The sequence below is a fragment of the Zootoca vivipara genome, chromosome 10 (genome assembly GCF_963506605.1).
Source record: "Zootoca vivipara chromosome 10, rZooViv1.1, whole genome shotgun sequence".
NCBI classification, from domain to species: domain Eukaryota; kingdom Metazoa; phylum Chordata; class Lepidosauria; order Squamata; family Lacertidae; genus Zootoca; species Zootoca vivipara.
The window spans coordinates 19,048,120-19,071,078 of record NC_083285.1 but is presented as its reverse complement, the minus strand read 5'-3'; the positions used below and the strand labels follow the sequence as shown (position 1 = coordinate 19,071,078).

Sequence of the window (22,959 nt, the reverse complement as noted above, 5' to 3'; positions counted from 1 at the left end):
TGAATTTCAGCAAGGAGAGTACAGTACATGTCTAATCTCAGTGGGGAGGAGTTCCACAGGCTTGGGTGGATAACACTGAAAGCACAGCTTCAGGGCTTCAATTGCAAGCCGTGACTCTGAGCCACCAGGAACCACCAAACACAGGAAGCATGTTAACTGTATTACGAGAGCTGCTTCACACATGGCCTCTTCCCTAAACAGGTATGGTCCCTTCGCAGTTCATATTCCAGGCCCATTTTCTTTCCGCAAAACAAACATGCCATTTAGACCAAGTCTGGCCGCTGCTCCATTGAGCTCTCTATATTGTCCACCCCGATTAGCAGTGCTCCCCAAGATTTTCAAACAGACAATTTTCATAGCACTACCTGGAAATGCCAGAGATTGAACCTGAGACCTTTCACATATATTCTTTCTCTCCTTGTAGGACAAAAACAGATGTGGAAACTCCTAACTAGAAAATGTACTGTATGGATTGGCCCACAGAATAGCTAGCATTCTCTCTGTATGGGGTAAAATTATGATTTCCTGCCTTTTTGTACAGATGCTTCCGACACCTTGATTTCTACTGATTTCCTGTTTTTTTTGTAGCTCAGGATTCTTACTTCTGTCCCACTTCCTCCTTTTCAACAAACAATGCTTGAACAGAGAATATTTCTTTTATTGGGGGGGGGGGGCTAGGAAAATGCAGAAATAAATCAGAAATACCTCCATAAATTAAGGTAAGCTCCTCTTCACTGAGTAGCACTGCAAACCATCTGTTTTCCAATTCACAGATACAACAATCATCTTTTTTTTTAACCTTGTCAAGGCACTAGTGCTTAAAAAAGTTTCTCACACCTGTTAAACTACATAACCTGATAGTCCAGAGCTAATAAGCTGTTGCTTATCTATCACGCTTTTTTATTAAAAAAAAACAACAACATTAAATGGAAAAAGCAATTGACATGCCCTATACTTTGGATTTTTCCCACAAAAGCAACACGAACAGGAGAACTGGAAAAATAAAACTTCTTGCCTATATAACAAAAAATAATTTCTTGAAGGCCTAAAAGAAATTTCCAAGAATATATACTGTATATATATATATTGTCATGCTTTTAAACAGACAATTAAAAACCCAGTACATCATTTGTGGTATTTTGACAGTCGAAACGCTAACAGAGATAATATATATATATATCTTCATAACCAGCACAAACTTCAAGTTATTTTAGAGATGTCTTTCCAAGAGGGGAGACCAGATTCCCAATTATGGTCTGGCTGCCAAAGAAAGAGGAACACAGTCATCATCATCATCATCATCATCATCATCATCATAATTTATTTATTTATACCCCACCCATCTGGCTGGGTTTCCCCAGCCACTCTGAGCAGTAGCGTAGGAAGATAGGGGCGGGGGGGGGGGCGTGGCGCCCCGGGCAGCGTGATCCCAGGGGTGCCATCGTCCCTGGGGGCAGTGCGCCTGCTCTCCGCTCCCGGTGGCGGAGGATGAAGCTCCGCCACTGACTCTGGGCAGCTCCCAATAGAATATTAGAAGCAGCATAAAATGTCAAACCTTAAAAACTTCCCTAAACAGGGCTTCCTTCAGATGTCTTCTAAAAGTCAGATAGGTAGTTGTTTATTTCCTTGACATCCACAGGGTGGGCGCCACCACTGAGAAGGCCTCTGCATGGTTCCCTGTAAGCTAATTTCTCGCAGAGAGGGAACCGCCAGAAGGCCCTGTGAGCTGGACCTCAGTGTCCAGGCTGAACGATGGGGGTGGAGACAGTCCTTCAACCTAATGTGGTGCACTCCAACTATGGCCCAAGTTCAGGGGTGATGGGATTTGTAGTCCAACAACATCTGGAGTGGAAGAAGCTTGATCTAAGGAAAGGAGGAACCATTCCTTAGTCCTTTGGTGCCTCTTAACATCAATTAACACCAAAGCACCCTCCAGACACAGGGACCAAACAGGGGCTTTATATTACACATTTACACATTTACTAATGATTTCCCACTTAGTTCAACGGAACATACTCCTGAGATTTTTAGGACTAGAGCCAAAAATACACACTCCAGACTGTGCCCTTGTACTTTTTTTTTTGAAAGGATATATATCCCCCTCCCTTTTAAAGTGTGATCCTAACCTGCTTTACTTGGAAGCAATTCCCATCAATTGCAAAGTTAGGTATGCACGGCATAGCTGCCAAGTTTTCCCTTTTCTCGCGAGGAAGCCTATTCAGCATAAGGGAAAATCCCTTAAAAAGGGGGATAACTTGGCAGCTATGATGCACGGGAGGTTTTCAGCCTTAGAGAGCCATGGTTAATAGCCAACTTTTTAGAAGTGGAGGGGGGGGCAGAACTCAAAAGAGCGCTGCTTACAAGAACACAGGGGAGGTTTTAAATTCATTCATCTGCACACAAAAGTAAATGGAAATATCATATGAAAATGACATGGATAGACGAAGGCATAGCCTGATAAGCAGCTTAGGCAGCTCACTGTGGAGAAATGTATCCTCTCCGGAGCCCCAAGAGAAGCTTAATAGAAGTCTAAGAATTCAATATTTCACTGAGCCAGAGAGTGCATTAAAGGAGCTTACACTGCCTACAATAAAAAGCCTTTGCCTTCAAGCATCCTATCATGAGAGATGTCTCTATTGCAGGGTCCAGCAAGCGAAACCTTCGCCGTCTCAGGGCACCTTTGTGCCAGACATTGGAAATACCTTCCCCTCGGTTATGTCAGCACTCAGAGATTTCCCATGATGCTCAGGAGCCATTTGTTTCTTCCCCACATTATTTAAAGCAAGGCTTGCTTATTGCGCCAGAGTAAATCACTTTTAGCGATTATTGAAACCTGCTTTTAAGTAACTCCAGGAAAATAGCTGTGGTTATTACAGCACACAACAGGGAGTGCAGGCTATTCATAAACTGGAAGCTATTGGGCCAGTCAGCAACATGCTCTTCTGTGAGGAGAGTTCAGGTGGGAGCCATTTTAAGTTTCCAGACAGACCTAGGCACTCTCTCCGGAAGACCACACAACTAAATTTTACATTTTTCTGAAGTGCCGTGGGAGGCTTCTGCGAAAAAGGAAACCAGCTCTATGGCCTGTATCAGAAGCAGAATTTGGGGACTTATTTGCTTCTTTCCCCCACCCCCTTAAGCAGGTCTGGGGAACCTGTGGCCCTCCAGATGTTGTTGAGCTCCAAATCCACTAGGCCCACCCAGCATGGCTTCCCACTTCGAAACTTAGGCTCAACACAGGGCCAGCCAACCCATGAGGCAAGGTGTGAGGGATTCCCTGTTTCCCACCCCTCACTGCTTTAACAACAGAGGCTCTCCCTGTGCTTCTCTACAAACGGGAGAAAAACCTCCAGTGTCCAAATTGGACTTGTCTCCAGAGTACCTCAGGCACTGCGTTCGAAACCTATGGCCACCAGTGGGGTGTCCCTCCCATGGATCCCTACTGCTACAGTGTGCCTCTCCCTTAGGCAACTATGTGGCTCCTTTGGCTTCGCTAACCAGCCCTTTGTATAACAGGAGAAAAAGCAAACAGTTTCCTCTTCCACAGGAAAGCTTTGTTCTCCCCTCTTTGTCACACCTCTGAAGGTACTGAGACACTGCCAAGTCAGTGAACGTTTAAGCACATTTAACTTTATTATTTAACTTATAAACATGAATTTCTCTGGTTCTTAAAAGCACATATCTTCTTTTCCTATAACACAGACTTGTTAATACAGCTCCTGCATCCCTCTCTAACACGCTACTCTCAACTCCCAACTCCCAACTGCCAATTCCCAACTGCCATTTAGAATGCCATCTAGCTCCGCCTCCCAGGGAACACCTGCCTATAATGGGAGTGATAGATTAACCCATGATGAACTGGAATCATCATCAGGCACTATTCCGCCACACAAGGCAAGGCAACTGCCTCAGGCAGCAAGATCCACGGGGCAGCAGATCCGGCCTCCAAGAAATGCATTGCCTGTTGCTGCCGCATCCATCCCAACAGACTCAAAAAAATTAAAAAAAATGGGAAGACGCAAGCGGGGAACATCTGGTAGCAACAGTAGCAGCAATAGAAGCTTACGGTAGCTGTTTGCTAAGCACCACCTGCAGCCTTGGCACAGGTACTGGGAAAATGTAAGAGGGTTGTGTAAGAAACAAGAGAAGCAGCAGCAACAAGAGATGCTTTTACAAACACGAGCCTCGCTGCCTTTCACTGGAATAATTTCTCACATTTATTATGGCAGATACTTCCGTTGACAGTGCAGAGGAATGTGATGTCATGACAATTTGTTGCACAATTTCTTCGCCCAGCCAAGAAATGTTATCTGGCCTTATTTGGTATTAAGCCACTTGCCGTGTTTATCTGAAGTAAACTACTCTGCTTTTAAAACTTGATTTTCCCCCAAATACTTCTAAATACCTGGACTTGCGGACCTCACTCTTGGGATCCAAACCTAAAGTCTGGGAGAAATAAATGAGTGACAGTAGTATCTTTGTCCAGAATTGAGGAATCAGGTGCTTCTCTCAGGGATGTTGTACAGGAACAGATTTTTTTTTAAAAAAAATCATTTTGGGGTGTGAACCCTAAATATGTTTTTTAAGCAGTGATGCATAACAGACTTCTGTATTTATTCTACACTTAAGATTATTTTTTTAAAAAAAAACACCCAAAATACAGTGTTGCACTTTTAAAACTAATGATATAAGTATCTGATGAAGTGTGCATGCACACGAAAGCTCATACCAAAATAAAAACTTAGTTGGTCTTTAAGGTGCTACTGAAGGAATTTTTTTATTCTGTTTCGACTCAGACCAACACGGCTACCTACCTGTAACTAGATATAAGTATAGTTTTACTTAAGATAAAAGTAAACAGTATTGCCAAAGGAATTCAGTTCCATATTCACAAGGCACTTGGTGTATCCAATAAAATATCATCCTTGTAATAAATGTCACCTTACTTGGAGATGTAAGCTTTGCATTTTTCTTACAACATCCTCCAGTCTTGTGCTTTTAGTTGAATTCACAAATATCTTTAGCTAACCTAAAGGCGAGGGTGGAGAAGATTTTCCAGTCTGAGGGCCATATTCCAGTCTGATCAATCTTCCAGGGGCCACATCCTAGTAGAAAGGGAGGCCAGCGCATTCTTTGCATATTAGGCTAGTTTCTGTACACACAGAGACCCCTGTGCTTCATCTATTCAAGCAAGCAAGAGACATTGTCAGAGTTCAAAAAGATACATCCCGCCCAGGCAAAAACACTTGGAGTGAAAAGCTTATCCAAAGAGGGGTGTGACCTAGGAAAAGCATGGAGGGCCGGGCAGAAAGGCCAGGAGGGCCACATTCACCCCACCCCACCCACCTCTAGCTTGAGGTTTCCCAGCCCTCTTCTAATGCACCTATCATCTTACTAATAGGATAGTCGTGACTGCGACATCAGAGCTCAAGCACCATAACAACCAAATTAAACTTTTATTTTGATACTTGGCAGCTTATGACATTCTCAGAATTGCTAGCATTTTAAAAATTCTGCTTACATTGTTAGGCAGTTCTCCTTTCCCTGAGCAGAGAGATGTCTCAGGTTCGGCTTCTTTTAGAGATTACAAGAGATTTAAGGCACTGTTGGAATATTTGAACTTATTTGTTTAAAAATGTGCAAGTTGAGCCTAGGTGAAGGAAGACACAATGTAATAGCACTGCTGCAAACAACAAATCTACAGGTGCATATCAGATCTGCCGGAGAGGCACTCTTACAAACTTAGTTGGTCTCTAAGGTGCTACTGGAAGGAAATTTTCTATTTTGTTTTTATTTTGTTTCAACGGCAGACCAACACGGCTACCTAAGTATAACTAGATGTTGTATCAAATACGCAGAGAGGGTTTTCTTTAATACTAAGTGTGAGATTGATTTTTCATTGGGACCAAACACATAGGAAGTTTTAACTCAGGCATCCCCAAACTTCAGTCCTCCAGATGTTTTGGACTACAATTCCCATCATCCCTGACCACTGGTCCTGTTAGCTAGGGATCATGGGAGTTGTAGGCCAAAACATCTGGAGGGCCGCAGTTTGGGGATGCCTGTTTTAACTCTTCCCTCCCTTCCTGCAATTGCAAAGGGAACTGTGGACTGATGTCACCATTAGGCTTAGGGGGAAAGTACCACCAAGGGCGATTTTCATTGTCCATTTTCAAAGGCCACTCTCTGCCTTTTTTTCTCAGTTTGTCTTCAAACAGTGCCGGGCCACAATCTGTCCAAAGTTTCCTTCTCCTGTGAAAGAGGCTCCACTCTTCTGTCTCATTCTCATGACACTTCAGGATTTCAGTGGGTATGGGGTGCTGAACTTATAATTGGGGTGACCGAGGATGGTGTGTGTATTTTCTTTTCTAGTATACATCTCACCAGTGCTCTGCAACCTCCCAAATTGCCCGAGCTTCCTGATCTAAAAATGGCCCTCAATAGCAATAATTTGAAGCCACCCATCTGACTGGGTCACCCCAGCCATTCTGGGCGGCTTCCAACATATATAAAAACGTAATGAAACATTGCACATTTAAAAGCTTCCCTGCCTTCAGATGCCTTCTAAAGGTTATATAGTTACTCATCTTTCTGATATCTGATGGGAGGGTATTCCACAGGGTGGGTGCCACTACTGAGAAGGCCCTCTGTAACTTCACTTCTTACAGTGAGGGAACCACCAGAAGGCCCTCGGCGCTGGACCTCAGTGTCTGGGCTGAACAATGGGGGTGGAGACACTCCTTTAGGTAGTGCCCATGGGAATATTTACCTCTTGGTGTCTTCCCATGGGCTTTAACTGAATGATGGGCACCTAGAAACTCTGCAGAGTGCAGATCAGTAGTGAGATAATTTCTAGAAATAAATAAAGAAAAGTTGCAAACACCTCTTGACCCCTTGAAAGGTAAGATAAGCACATACACCCTGCACTCCACACATGATGATTTAATGGACACTTTCTCTCCCCTTTGATAATTTTTGAATGCTGTTTCTTTTCCTACTATTTGATGGAGTCAAATTATTGAGAGCTCTGCAGTTCCTCTAGAGTTTCTCCTAGTTCTTTGAACAGAGCAATACAGATCTTCCCACTTTGGCTCATAAACACACCCTGCTCTGGTTTCTATCATGTTAAAATGTCACCTGCTTCAATTTCACTTCTTTTTTCATTTACAGTTTATGACCAGCTCTTTTTTTCTTTCTTTTTTTCTTTTTACTTGTTGCACAATTAACACATCAATAGCACAAGCAGAACAACAGTATGGTAGCCTAATCCTAACATCTTTACTCATAACGGAGAAGTCTGCTGGATCAATCCAATAGCTCAGGTTCATCTTTGCACGGTTCCTAACAGATGCCTGTGAGAAAACAAAGGCCAAAATGCAAAAGCACTCTTCCTACTTATGAGTGCCACCAAATTCAAATGGGACTTCCTGCAAATTAGTTATGCATTTATGCAACTGCAGCCTTAACACCGCAGCATTGGGGAGCCTGAACTCACAGATTCTCCAGCTGTTTATTTGTTCAGAGAGCAGAATTGTGAGCTCATTTTTGAAAGATCTCCAATGGCTGTATGGCATGTAGAAATTTAACAGCTAATGCAGGAGTGGTTAACCTGTGGACCTCTTCCAGATGTTGCTGAACTACATCTGCTACCAGACACATCCAGATTGGCTAACGGCAAAGGATGGTGGCAGCTGTAGTTCAACATCTGGAAGGGGGTGGGGCACAGGTTAGCCACCCCTGGCTTAAAAGCTTTTCCTATTTTACTTAATATATATATTGGGGGGGGGGGGTTGTCAGCGTCGCTTGTGCAGGTTCTCTGTTGTTCGCTTGTGTTCCTTTGGTGGTGAGAGATGGGGTTGGCCTAGGGTATGATTATGCATTTGTGGTTGGCTGTGGTGGTATAGAACTACATCAGGGCCGGTGCTAGGGCTTTTTGCGCCCTAGGCAAAATCACCTTCTGGCGCCCGCCCCGGCACATGCGCCATGACGCATGCGTTGCACATCATGACGCACGCATCATGACGCATGCACAACGCCGCTGACGCTCCTGCATCCCATCCCTAGGCGAGAGGAGCGCAAGCCAAAAGGAGAGCTCAGCGCTCTCCCGCCTATGAGGGCATGCTGTGAGCTCCGCGGTGGCGGCAGCAGCGAGCGAGCAGCAGCGAGCGAGCAGCAGCGAGCGAGCAGCAGCGGCGGTAGCAGCAGCGCCCATAGCTGAAGGCGTCAACTATGGGCGCTGCCACTGTCGCCACCACCGCTCGCTCGTTGCAGCCGCTGAGGAGCTCACAGCGTCCCCTCCATAGGCGGGAGAGCGCTGAGCTCTCCTTTTGGCTCGTGCTCCATAGGACCTCCATAGACGGGAGGAGCGCGAGCGTGCGCCGTGGGAGGGCGGCGGTGGCGCGGGGGTTTTGAGCCCCCTCCATTTACACACTCTAGGCAACTGCCTAGTTCGCCTAAATGGACGCACCGGCCCTAGAACCACTGTCACCCGAACCCACCTCCACTCACCTTTCTCCCATCTACCTCTTCCCCCCCCCTTTCCTTCCCAATGTCTCAACAAATGAAACTGATCTGTAAAAATGTTACGAGAGACATTGCACATATTTGCGCGGCCAGGCGGAGTCCCCCGAAACCCCAGGCAGCCCCCGAGCGGAATAATGACACAAGACAACATTCTATGGGATTAAAATTGGCCACAACTTCATTAAGATTCAGGTGTAGGGAGACCTTGGCTCAGGCATTGGGCATTTATCCTTCCCAGACCCCCAGCCGGGGATCTGGGTAATTTCAGGGTCATCCAGCATGTGTGGGGGTGGGGCTAGCTCTGGAGAACATATGTTCAAGCAGATAGCCCACCCCCCTTCTCGCCGCCGCTGGAGGGGGGGCAATGACAACCTCTGGGCGTATGACCAATGCCTCCCCCCTAGACCCCATTTTCAGGAACCATGGTATCACCGCCGCAATGGGGGTGGGGGAGTCACCACCCCCACCCACCCCATTTAGGTAGATGACTAAAGGTGTAAATTGAGAAAATCCTTAATTTTAAAAAAGCTTTTCCTGACATGGAGATGACATGACAAAGTTTCACTTGGAGAGGGGTGGGGAAATGGATTAATCTCAAGCAGCAGATAAAGCTGTAAGAGTCTTGCAGTGGAGGAACAAATGAATGGAGGGTGTAATCTTGTTCAACAGGGGAGAGCTGAAGATCAATAGCTACTACATTAGATGCTGACCTGAATGGTTCATCATAGATCAGCAAGGGTTTCTGACTCCCAATTATTTAGCAATGGCAACAACTGAAAGTTTTCCTGTATTAAATTAGGCCGCTGGGAGAACGGGGGGGGGGGGGGAGGCGGATGTGCTTTGTTTGAAAGGACTTGTTAGTTTTGTTCTGGCACCAGTCACAAATTCCTAGGCTCAGAGGCATCCTGTTCCTAAATTTTCAGCTTATGTCTACCCACCTGAGTTCAACTAGATTTCCAGAAGTAGCATTTACATCAAGTAAAAGACCACATGAAATGTGGAAATTGTGGGTAAGGGAATGTCAGGGAAATGGAGGGGAAGTTCTGCCTGAACGCAGCCCTACTTCCCATATTCTTCCATCTCCAACACTCAAAGGTGCTATTCTCCCAACTGCGCCAAAGCAGCTTTTTCACAAGCAGATCCTGTACATCTGGCCTAGCATCTAAATCAAGAAGAGGGAACCTGTTGGATGCTGTTGGACTCCCGACTCACATCACCCCCAGTCCGCATGTCCAAAGGTCAGAGATTTACATCAAGCTGCCCATAGAGTTGGGAAACTTTTTTTGCAGCAGGATCTGGTGAGTCACAGGTTCCCCATTCTTGTTTAAATGATCCAACCATGTGGGTATGGGGTGACTGCACAGTTCTTTCTACAGAATTAGAGCAATGCTGGTGGGGGGGAGAGGTGCTGGCTCTCTCAGAATCAGTCCCTGCCCACATAATGGGAAGCTATTGCCTACACTTGCTTTTCATACCACTACCTCTTTTACTCCACTTCCTTCACACATTCTGGTTAGCCTGCCTATGACCTCTCTCTCCCTCCACACCATGAAGTGTTGTGTCACTTGTAGAGTCTATTCTCTCATTAGCTTCTTCCCCCCTCCATTCTGTAACACCCTTGACCTTTTTCTCAACTCTCTCTCTCTCTCTCTCTCTCTCTCTCTCTTTCTCTTTCTCTCTGTGTCTATATTGTTCATTGAGCCTTCTTCACTCTCAGGACCTCTTCCCGGTTCCCCTGTGTGAGGTTTTAATATCAGCCAAAATGACAACTTTCCCTTCCGTCACAGAAGGTGGATTATTTATTTATTTATACCCCGCCCATCCAGCTGGGTTTTCCCAGCCACTCTGGGTGGCACCCAACAGAATATTAAAAACAGAATAAAACTTCTGTCAGGAGTATGGGCAGGAGTCGGGCTCTGGGGCCTGTAGTGCTTTGCAGGACTGGGGCCTGCTTCAGCTTGTGCTGGAGAGGCAAGGAGTGGCCACTCAGGTGAGGCCACTTGATAACTCACTGCACCTGGTGGCAAGAGCTGGGAGGGATAAAAGCTCAGCATCTCCATTCAGCTCTTCGCCACAGCAACGCGATCCCTGCCTTGTTGCATCTGGCCTCCTGTTCCTTGATCCTTGCTCCTTTGCCTTGCCGACGCCTTGCTCCTTGACCCTTGGACCTTCGCCTTCGTGACTCCTTGCTCCTTGACCTTCAGACCTTCCCCTTTGTTACACCCTGCTTCCCGACCTTCAGTACCTTGACCCTGTGACTGCCTGCTGCTGGACCCTCAGCCCTGCACCACCTGGACTCCTGTTCCTGCTTCCACTCTGCCATCTTGCCTCTGGTCCTGACGTCCTGAGTACCTCCCGCCAACCAGACCGTGACAACTTCAAACATTAAAAACTTCCCTGAACAGGGTTCCCTTCAGGTGCCTTCTAAAAGTCAGATAGTTGTTTATTTCCTTGACATCTGATGGGAGGGCGTTCCACAGGGCAGAAGCCACTACCGAGAAGGCCCTCTGCCTGGTTCCTTGTAACCTCACTTCTCACAGTGAGGGAACTGCCAGAAGGTCCTCGGAGCTGGATCTCAGGGTCCGGGCTGAACAATGTGGGTGGAGATGCTCCTTCAGGTATACTGGGCCGAGGATGAGTTACTGCCCTGCTCCTCAAGCAGGTGAATACTCCAAAGCCATCACACCAACTCTGTGCTGGACACTTCGCTGACACAATGCAATACAGAATATGAGTAGTGGGGCTTACTTCAAAAAGTTTCATGAAAAGCAAAGGGTCACAAGAAAAGTGTTAGTCCATAAGAAAATTAAAAGAAACCCACAACCGGGCAATCCCTTTTACAGCCAGGCTTTGAGTTATTCTTTTTTTTAAAAAAATGGGCCATTGCTGCTTTATTCCAGAATCCTAGGTATGCAACCTGATATCTGCAGCACTTAGCAGAAACTTATTCAGCCTGCTATCTTCATAATTGAACAACATATTTTTGGTTTTTCCTCATTCTCACTCCCCCTCCCCCCACATTTTGTTGCATCTTGCCTAATGGAGGCCTCTAGAGACCTCTAAAGCTTGCCACTATTTTGACAATTTGGTAATCCCTAATAAAGGTATGGCCCAATTGTGAATTTTGGAGTTTTTCCAAAAAGTTAGTAGATGTAATTTGTACATTCCTTCCTAATACTTTTAACACCCTGCAGCTGTGTGTTTGGTAGTATTTATGCAGGGGAAGGGTTGTTAGCATACCAAATTATGTCTTGTAGGACATAAATCAAAAGCCTGATTTTGTAACAATTCTTTTTATCGATCCAGCTGGAAAATGAACTTCTTAGCCATGCTATTTGCTTCCACCTCTTTTCTAAGCATCACTTTTTATTCACGTTTCATTATATTTCAGGAAAAGACTGCCAGTGAACAAGTCTAGACCTTTGGCCCCAAAAGGCAACTCAAATCATGTTAATTCCAAAAAAAAAAGTTCTACTGGGTTTACTTCTCAATATTAGTTTTGCAGCCTCTACTCTTATGCTCATTTGGGATTATGTTGCACTGAGTCAGTGGCCTAGTTCACACATAATGCTAAAGCATTCATTATATTCTATGGTTAACTGTGGCTTAACTGTGCAGCTTAACTGTGGTTTATTAACGTTGGGCAAAGATTCCTGCATTGCAGGTGGCTGAACTACCGGTAAATGGCCCTCATGGCTCCTTCCAACTCTATAATGCTATGTTCCTAACCATGGTTTATAGTTGGTTTATAAACCTTAGTCAATATTGGCCATAGCTTAGCAGTACATTCAAGCACAGACCTCCTAATTAACTACGATTAAGGAGCTGTCACTGCCACAAAGCTACAGAGCCATGAGTAAAACCGCTTTTAAGGCTCAGCTGCTCATACTGGTGCTTTTAACTATTCTGTGACATAGTAAACCATGGGTTGAGTTACAGTCTGCCAGGTGCCTAACTATGCTTAATGTAGTGTTACCCACATATGAGGCCAGCGGGGCTTACTTTGGTGAAAACATGCATGGGATCCTGTTGTAAGGCAGAGCAGGCAAATAAAATCGAAACTTAAATTGCCTGACTTTGCAGCTTTAGGATCACAGGAATCCACATTATATTGAGTTGGACCATTGGTCCATCTAGTTCAGCAGGTGTGCAGTAGTGACAAGGAGCTCCACTTGCAAAGGAAGAATCAGCAACTCACTTTAAGCTCCTCATTGTTCTTTCATAACCTGGTCCCTGTCCGAACCTGCTCCGCATCCGATATCAGGTGGTCATGGTAGTGTTGAATGGCCTTACAGACAGCAAAAGTCCAGTGTTAGAAACTCAGATATATAATAAGCTAGGCACAAAATGGCTCCTTAAACCAGGGTTACAGAATCCCTAGTTGTCATTTTGGGGCCAGACGGCTTGAAGGTCATATTTTTCAATAAAACTTTTTGGTTCCTGAAATTCATTTCAGTTGTGCAGCTAAAATGTAACGGACGGAATTCTGTTTTATATGTTGCTACCGTAGTGTGTGAAAACAGTCCAGGTCCAAGGATCCCCAGGCAGGCACCTCCAGATGGTGGAGACGTCAGGCACCATCCTGGCACCCGGGCATCTTTATTTGGACAGACGTGGATGATAGCCAGGTGCAGAATGTACCTGGTGAATTTCAAACGCTGAGCAAGACCCATGCTGGTCTGGAGATTCACGCTGGTGGTCTAGACTGACAGTGTCTCTCCAGGATTTTGACAGGTCACTCTCCTTGCCCTATGTGAACATGCCTGAGATTGAACCTGGGACCTTCTGCATGCAACACACACACACACACACACACACACACACACACACACACCAGAGCTTCAGGGATAAAAATATGTGTCTATTGCTCCTGCAGCCAGTTTCAAGCGAGAAAAAGAAAAGAACGTTATTTTTTTTTTTCAGTGAGAGCAAAACATACTCATTTCCCAGACGCTATAAATCACAGAGCCTCCGGGAGCACTTTTTGAAAAGGGGATTATCTTCTTATCAGCCACCAGCTCATAATCGTAATAAACTGCCCCCCCCCGCCACCTTTAACCCCACGAGAGAAAGAGAGGACTGAAGCTTGGAAGCCCTTGGCAAGCTGCGTCAGCAAATACCTTTGCCGTGACCTGATCAGGCAGCTCATTCATTGAACGCCTCTCAGTCAGCAGCGAAGCCAAAGAGTTCCGCTTACACGCATAAGGAAGGGGCCGCTTCAGCTCCGCGCCAGCCCGGCCTGAGTTGCGCCCGGGTGGCTGCGCGTCCGCGCAAGAGCCGCCCCTTCTCCGGCGCAAAACCGGCCGCGCGGAGGTCTCTTGGCTGGTGGGCGTCGCGATTGGCTCTCGGACCTGCGAGCAGCTGCGCGCCCATTGGCTGCCGGGCTTCCTTTGTTCCTTTCGCCGCTGCCGCAGGAGAGCGGAAGTTTGAGCGCACTCGCTTGCAGCTGGAGCTGCCCGGGGCGAGCGAGCGAGCGAGCGAAGTGAGCCTCCCTGCGCTCATTTCCTTTCTAACCACATCCGACTGTCAGGGAGCAACAGCAGGAGGGAGGAGGAGGAGGAAGGAAGGAAGGCGTTTGTTCTCTGAGTGTTTCCCTCGCCCCGAATCTTGCGTGTGCGCGCTGGGGATCCAACATGGATCTGGAAAGCAAGATCAAGAAGGTAAGGAAGCAGCGCGCAACTTCACCGCGGGCGCGGAGGGAGCGAGGGCGGCTAAAGTTACCTGTCCGCGCTGGCCAACGCCCCTGACACTCTTGCTTGCTGCCTGCTGCCGTATTGTTCTCCTCCTCGGTTTGTAAGATCCCAAACCTATTCTCCACCCCCCCACACACACACACCTCTCCGTCTCAAGTTCATCCTCGGATAGTAGAATGCGCCTCCTTCGTAATATTGAAGGCGAGAGGGCGCTGTTGCAGAGATTGTTATTATTATTATTATATTGGTACTATGCGAACACACACACACACACACACGTTTTTAAAAGCATTGGCCCGGATGGATTTGGCTGAGACTGGTTATCGGTAGGTTCCACAATCCTGGCAGGGCAAGTCCTACCTACCGTACGTTTACTCACAACTAGGTCATTGTGTGTTTAATGGGGCGTACTCCCTAGTAAATAGGTAAAAGTGCGTTCGATTCAGTCGGTGGAGCATGAGACTCTTAAGCTCAGGGCCGTGGGTTCGAGCCCCACGTTGGGTAAAAGATTCCTGCATTGCAGGAGGTTGGACTAGATGACCCCCTCCCCCCAGGTCCTTTCCAACTCTACACTTCTATGATTCTATGAATCTGGGAAAGCTGTGCCGAAAATAAAACCAAAAGTACTGTATACAGTAAAGTCTGAATGACAAGAGAAAACGGAGAAAATATTAGGCTCCTGTCCCTACTAGCACAATCTCCCGCTCCACCAGTCCTTCCAAGTGATTCCTCCCCCCCAAAAAAACAAATTCAGATTCTTTGTTCTCTGGATATGCCTAAATATTACCAAACATGAGTTAATCTGTGCTGTGATGGATTCTGCGTTAGTGTGTACAGGTCAATATGTATGGACAAGCAGATCTCTTTTAAGCGTTCTCTAATTCTGTGATGCACTCACATCAAAAAGAGTGCAACTCCCTAAGGGGTTTCACCTCTTTTACCATTTTAATTTTTATTCTGTAAGTTTAGGACGGCAACTTGAATGTTTGCAGCACCTAAACTGTTTGGAACAAAATACTCTGCATTGGTTACTCAGATTTGTTGGAGGGGGCAGGGTGTTAGAAAAAAACCAAGTCTTAATTGAGTAGGCATTTTCTAAAGCTGGAGGAAAATGTTTGTTGCAGGTTTGTTGCATGCTTTTATTCAATTTTATGGCGTGCATAGGTGCCAAAATAAGGTAGAAGATGGGGAAATAGAGACATTTCTGCTCTAGTCATTAATGACAGGAATTCATCTCTGACTTCTTGCTGGGATAGGTTCTACCTTACTATGTACATTCCAGTGCTGTGGCGTTATTTAAAAGCAATGAACATTTTAATGCTTTTAAAAATCTTTTAACATTCTTATTAGTGTTGATTTATTCTATTTACTTAATTCTTATTCAGCTACACAGTCCACTTGGGTGCACTGCTGACCTGCTCTTAGTGGATTCCCACGTGTGCTCATATGATCCCCATCAGCAGCAAACCTTTCTCTGCAAAAGAGCACACCTTAGCTGTTATCCACCCCGAGCATGCACTCTTTGCTCTGTTAAGTTTAAAAGCCTATTGATAAACCACACAGAAATTATCGGAGGAAAGAAGGAAGGGTCTACACACTGAAGTCAACCTACTGTGGAGTTATAGCACAGTCCTATGAAGTAAGCAGAGGCGGTTTTAGGGTGGTGCAAATGGTTTGACTACAGGGGGCGTGGCACTGCAGGGGGCGCCACAACAATGCTGTAGAATGGGGCGCAAGTGGTGGGGGGGCCCCTGAATTTCAGCATCACACAGGGCGCTGCTAAAATTTGAGAGCCCAAAGTCTGCCACTGAAGTACAGTCATACCTCGGTTTGTGACCGCAATTCGTTAGGAGCCAGTCGCTCCCCGAGTCCGTCGCAAACTGAGGGGCTCTTCTGCACGTGTGCGAAGTGCTGATAGAGCGCTTTTGTGTGTGCGCATACTGCGCAGATCGCTTCTGCGCGTGCGCGCGCCACAGAACCTGGATGTAAACACTTCCGGGTCCACGGCGGTCGCAAACAGAGGCGGTTGCAAACCAAGGTATGACTGTACGGAACCTTACAAGCTCCAGACCTGGGGAGCCTACCAGAACCTACAATTGCTCCAGGGGAGCGAAACAGCATGGTTCATGGCCTGGTGCTCAAATAGTTCTTCCATTTAATTTTTGTAGCCCACGCCAGTGAAAGCTGATGAATAGATTGGATGTTGGTGTGCACTGTTGATGTACGCTAATAGTCTATTTGCGCAGTCTTATTTTGCTATTTCTTTTGGAAGAGAGAGAATATAAGAAAGAAGGGAACCTGAGTACTTGAGCCTTCCCCAGCCTGGCACCCTTCAGATGTTTCGGGCCATAACTCCCATCATCCCTGACCATTGGTCATGCTGATTGAGATTGATGGGAGTTGTGGTCCAGAACATCTGAAGGGCATCAAGTTGGATGAGTTTCAGGTCCCAATGCCTGGCTCTGGTAGCACTAGAAATAGGCCAGATTGTGACTGTTTCTCCAGGGATATCAAATGAGTCCATGCAGAGCATGGACTTGAAATTGAGCTACCAGTCTCTAAATGCAACAATTCTTGTGTCACACGCCTGTACAACTTCATATGTACCAACGCCAACCAGTTCACTTCTGAACTTTCACTATAAATAGTTTGAAGCTGCGTGAGCTAGCTCGATAAATGAAGAAAAGGGGTAAATTCTTAATATCCTGGTTAGCCAGAACTTCACGTAGGATGGTGATGATTTTGCACAAAAAGGAATGTACAGTATAGTCACTGGAAACATGATCAGGGAAGGAGTATAGTTAATGGCTTCAACTTTATACTCATGTATTTCTTCAAGAATGTATATAATCTGCTCCATATTAGTTTTTCAGATGTCACTGCTTCTCCTTTAGTATATGAAAGAGGTCTCAAATAATTGGTCAGTGTCACACAAGTGAAAGGAACTCCAGGAAACTTGCTGATGTTTTTGTGTTGCATTCAACTTCCAGTGCCTATGGCTACATGCCAACTTTTTTGTGACACTTCATAAAGGTACTGTACTGTATATTTACTGGTAATTGTTGCCCAAAAGGCCACTTTTAAGGATAGTATAAAACTTGTGCTGAATGTGATATTTTAGCAACATAGCTCTTTCTATCATCATATATATCTTCAGAATTTTTTGCATGGAAAATTGGGTCTGTTGATGAAGATTAAATGTATGCTTGCTTCTTTGATGTTACAATTAGCAAGCATTAGGCTGAAGTAGTCAATCTGTTGTCCAGCTTTTGTTAACACACACACACACACACAGTTTTAGAGGAAGTACGACTCTTTCAGTTAGGTTTTGGGATTACAGAAAATTATAAGAGACCACATATCTGTCATTTAAACAAATCAGTTGAGACCCTAGAAAATGTTTTCAGGTTACCTGCAGGAGTGTCTTATACAGTGGTACCTTGGTTTAAGAACAGCTTAGTTCAGGCATCCCCAAACTGCGGCCCTCCAGATGTTTTGGCCTACAACTTCCATGATCCCTAGCTAACAGGACCAGTGGTCGGGGAAGATGGGAATTGTAGTCCAAAACATCTGGAGGGCCGAAGTCTGGGGATGCCTGGCTTAGTTTATGAACAACTTGGATTAAGAATGCTGCAAACCCGGAAGTAGGTGTTTTGGTTTGTGAACTTTGCCTTGGAATAAGAACATGTTTTGCTTCCTGTTGAGTGTGTTCCATTTGTAAATTGAGTCCCCTGCTGCTATGGGAAAGCACACCTTGGTTTAAGAACACTTTGGTTTAAGAACGGACTTCCGGAACGGATTAAGTTCGTAAACCAAGGTACCACTGTACAAGAGTAGCTGTTGTTGTGGAGAACAAGAAACTGTGTCCAGCCCTTGGCCATGAACAGAAATTTGTGAATGATATATTTACTCTCTTACTCAGCCATCTGCAACCTCTTTGTTTAGGAATAAATGGAAATAAATGTTTATGAAAGATTTAAGAGATCCCGTACCAGAAGACGATAAAATGTAGTAAGGATAAACACATGCCAGTGTTGGCATAAGCTACGTGGTAGTTGTATAGGTATCGCTGTAATCTGGAGGCCAGAAAAATAGAAGAGAACATGTAATATGTTGGTAGGAAACTCTTCTTCATAAACGTTGTCCCCGCCATTAGTTGTAACCAACCCACTTCCTAAATTTTAAGAAATTTAATGTGAGGTGGATTAATCCGTTCCAGTCCTGGCAACTGAGCGCATCCTAATAGGCAAAACTGTGCATCCCCTTTGATCTCTTTGGTAGTTCTGTCCTGGTGAAAACTGACTCCATTAACTATGGCCAACAGAGAGCTTTGATGCTCTGTGATTTCAGGCTTCCTGATGCAATGGTGAGCATAAATATCAGGCTTGAGACCTTCTTCTTGTTACCTGATCTTGTGTGAAATCTGAAGACCTGTGGAAAAGTACATCTGAAAAACATCCATCTGGTTCTCCCATCTTTGAACGCTACCGCTTTGCTCTCCTCATAAATTCCATAACTTGGTTTTTTCCTCTGGAACATACTTTACCTTAATTCAAAGCCATCCTATGAGCTGAATGAGAATGTGCTTCTATAATTATAGCTCTTAATTGCTTTATAGAGCATGTTCATTTTCAAAAATGACATTGCAGACAAATGTGGCTTCTTCTTTATAGGTCTGGTGCATGCTTCATTTTTTTTATCAAGACTTTCTCTCTGGTTCCACACACACACAAAAAAGAACAAGAGAAAAGTAGCTGGGAAGACAGTGGTGCTGCGGGGGAGAAATTAGGAGCATAATTCCCTGTCACTCTTCAAAAAGTTGTTGAAGACATTGCACCAAGCTGGAAATGAGAAGGATTCAGTGGTAAAGAGACTATATGATATACAGTTAATCAACCTTGATTATTTCCCTTCTCATGTTTCCTAGGATCACATTTTTTAAGAATTTTCTGAGCTACCTTGAATATACCAAAGAATAAATATGTTTTGTGTTTGGTCACTTCCTTGCTGGCTTTTTTACTGTATTTTTTTTTAAAAAAAAGTTATTCCAATGTATTCCTGTAAGGTGCCTTTCCTGTGGAAGGATCAAGGAATACCTGCACAAAACTCAAGATGCAAATGGAAAAAAATTAAGAACAGGGGGTAACCAGTTTGGATATTGTTGGGCTATAACTCCCATTATCGCTAACCATCAGACAGGTTGATGAGCGCTGGAGTCTAACAACATCTGGTGGTAGCACCACATTATCTCCCTTTGACTTGAGGGTTCGTAGGCCTTCTGTATCCCAGAAAAGCAACTTTCTAACATTGCAATCCAGTCTCAGTGAGTTCAGTGGGGCATATTTCGAGGTAAGCAGGTATAGGATTGCAGCCAAATTTCCTTGAATGTCTCCATGCTTACATTGAAAAGTTAACCAGAAGCAGAAAGGCTAGAAAAGAGCTCCTAGATACTAAAGTCCTTTTGGGTTGTCTTAATTTCATCTGTAGATGAATAACACAGCGAAGAGAAATGGCAAGATATTTATTTTGGATATGTGGTAAAAATGGGACGAGATAGGGAGGTAAAATGATATCCATGGCATCTGTGCGAGATTTCATGTCCCATAAAGAAGGGTTATCGGTTCTTGACAATGAGCTTGAAATCAACAATCTCTGAGAAAGTAGTATTCTGCCTGCCCAGAATAAATTGCTCATAATTCTCTTACCCAAAGCCCGAGTGCCTCAGAGGTTAGAGCTTGGGTAATTGCAAAATACAATCTTAATGCCTAATTCACTGGGTGCATTCATGTGCTAGGGATGCCTTTAACATCCGGCTAATCTCTCCCACATATACAACTGCTACCTGATTTTACCTATTTTTATAGATACAGTGGTACCTCGGTTTACAAACACAATTGGTTCCGAAAGTCTGTACTTAACCTGAAGCATACTTAACCTGAAGTGAACTTTCCCATTGAAAGTAATGGAAAGTGGATTAATCTGTTCCAGACAGGTCTGCGGAGTACTCAACCTGAAGCGTACTTAACCTGAAATGAACTTTCCCATTGAAAGTAATGGAAAGTGGATTAATCCGTTCCAGACAGGTTCGCGGAGTACTTAAACTAAAAGTACTCAAACCGAGGCATACTTAAACCGAGGTATGACTGTAGAAAAATAGAATTGCAGAGATGGGAGGGACCCTCAGGGTCATCTAGTCCAACCCCCTGCAGTGCAGGAATCTCAATGAATATAATGCTATGTGTTTGACGGGGGTTGTGATTTTTCCCAGTGTCTGTGTTTCCCATTAATTTCACCATGGAGATGCTGAGAGCTAAACAGTTGGTGCTTTATTGAGCCCCTGTTAGTTAAACCTTTGTTCCAAGTTAGAATTCACTCTGCCCTGTCTGTGACATTGGTGAACTCCATAAAAATGTGTCAGTAGGTCACTGCCTCGCGGTCCCATTTGCATGCAGTGATCACATAGTTTGCCTCAGGAAAGGAGAGGCTGGCACTGAAGCATAGAAATTTGCGTCCTTTTGGAAAATAAGGGGGGAACATTCCCATTCAGACGGCTACTCTTGAAATAAGAATGGTATGTGTCTGCCTTTTTTAAAAAGGGTGTTTTTTTTAAAGAGTAGGTAAACCCTGGGATGTGCCCGAACAATGAAAATGAAGGCAGGCAAAGAGACAACTTGCTAAAAATCCTGCATTGCAAGCAGCACTCACTTTATATTCAGAAGTAAAAGTTTCTGCTCCGTTTGTTTACTGCAAAGTGCCACTTGGCATTTCTTGCAGGGCATTTCTTGATCCTTCTTGTTTTGCGACGGCTGCCTTGGAAACCAGTTCAGAGTGAAAATCAACAACCAGTCACCATTTCAATAAATCTTCCCAGTTCAACAGACAAATTGGAAATGGGACAAAATGGAAAAAGTCCTGGGGTTTTTTTTTTATAACAGGACAACATTCTCAGCCATTTGGGTAATTTTGTACCAGTGAAATTAATTCTATATTTTATAATTGTCAATATGGCTAGTTAGCAAGATAGATCAGGATTCCCTTATATGTGTGGGAATTCTCTCAAAGATGGCCTGGGCAGCTTTCAGTGTGGTAGCCGCTGTGGGGTGGCAGGGGGGCGGGAATCATAAAGTGACACAATCAGAATGTAAAGCAATAAAATTAAATAACACATTTTAATACCAACTAGGCCTTAATAATCGCCTTTTGTCCGTTAGAAACATTTCTAACCTCTTGCATTGGTACTGTGTTTCATTGCAATATATGATTTTAATACACCTATCAAGGCTGTATATACATTCCCTCGGTAGCCCCTAGAACAGCCCTGTAAAACAAGCTAATATGGTTATCCCCATTTTATAGATGAAGCTGAGAAGTGGTGGTTTGCCCAAGGCTTTCCCAGTGCTGAGTGCACGTTTGAACCAGAGTTTTCCCAATTCATAGCTCCCACTCATTCCCAACGTGGGGCATATGCCTGAGGTACACATGGGATTCCCACACGAGGAATAGCTTCTTTGCCTGAAACAAATATTTGCATGTATCCCTGTTGCTTATGCAGACCTATTTCCACAAATAAAGTAAATGGGAATTCCCACTAGGGCAGGATTTGTGTGCACTCGCAAAGCATGGACCAGAGATACTGGGCTTAAGATGCCTGACAGCGTTCTCATTTTATGTATCATCTGTTTGGAAGAATGCTGAAAAAGTGAAGCCTAAGTAAAAGCAGTTTCCTCCTGAATTTGAGGCTTCTTGCTGTTTCCTGTCTCCCTCAGCCAATCCATGTTGCCAGTACATGTATGTCTAGTGCCGGCTAGCTAGCATATGGTCTTGCTACGGATAAATGTTAGAAGGGTTTGGTTAAGGCCACGATCACACTGAGGCTCACCTGCACGAAAATCCCCTGCGCATAATAGCTGCTGGTTCTGACAGCTGCTTAAGTGTTAGAATATACATGTTATTTTCAGAAGGCCAGTTCCACTCCGCTCATAGAGAGGGCCTGTGCCTGCTGTGTCCCCTCACATCATGTCAGCTCCGCTCCCTTCCAACATTTGTGCATTAGGCAGGGCATTAAAAAGGGGGGCCTCTTTGTGTATATTTCCCCATTATTATTACTAGTTGTAGTCGTCATCTTTCTTGGCAATCACTCGTAGCCAAGTAAGATAGTAGTACCAGATGACTGGGTTGCCCTAGCTGCTCTGGGTGGCTTCCAGAACATATAAAAACATAATAAAACATCACACATTAAAAAGCTTTCCTATACAGGCCTTCAGATGTCTTCTAAAGATTGTATAGCTACTTGTCTCGTTGACATCTGATGAGAGGACATTCCACTGAGTCATACCTGCCAAGTTGCTGTCAGAGAAATAAGGGACCGGGCGGAAATAGCAGACCGGAAGTAGCGCTGCCACCATTTTGGAACTGGGCGGAGCATGCTCAGAAGTGACTTTTGATGCTGCTTTGCCCAGTTCCAAAATGGCCGTCGCGCCAGAAGTCGCACTGCAGCCATTTTGGAACTGGGCAAAGCAGCATCAAAAGTCGCTTCTGAGCATGCTCCGCCCAGTTAAAATGGCCGCCGCGCCAGAATAAACCGGGGGGAAACAAAAAAATCCGTTTTTTCAGCTAGGAACAGCTGGAAAAACGGGGATTTCCCGGGGGAAACGGGAGACTTGGCAGCTATGCACTGAGTGGGTGCCACTACCGAGAAGGCCCTCTGCCTGGTTCCCTGTAGCTTCTCTCCTCGCAATGAGAG

At 45.0% G+C, this 22,959-nt stretch overlaps 1 protein-coding gene across 1 annotated transcript in view; it reads left to right on the top strand.

The window, feature by feature from the left end:
* The first annotated feature begins 13,757 nt into the window (after positions 1-13,757).
* The window catches only part of TES (testin LIM domain protein), a 28,352-nt gene continuing 19,150 nt past the window's right edge, over positions 13,758-22,959 (top strand). The window contains exon 1 of the mRNA XM_035128226.2: positions 13,758-14,183. Coding sequence (XP_034984117.1) covers positions 14,157-14,183 — 27 coding nt within the window. The 5' untranslated portion in view covers positions 13,758-14,156. The remainder of the gene's footprint in view (positions 14,184-22,959) is intronic.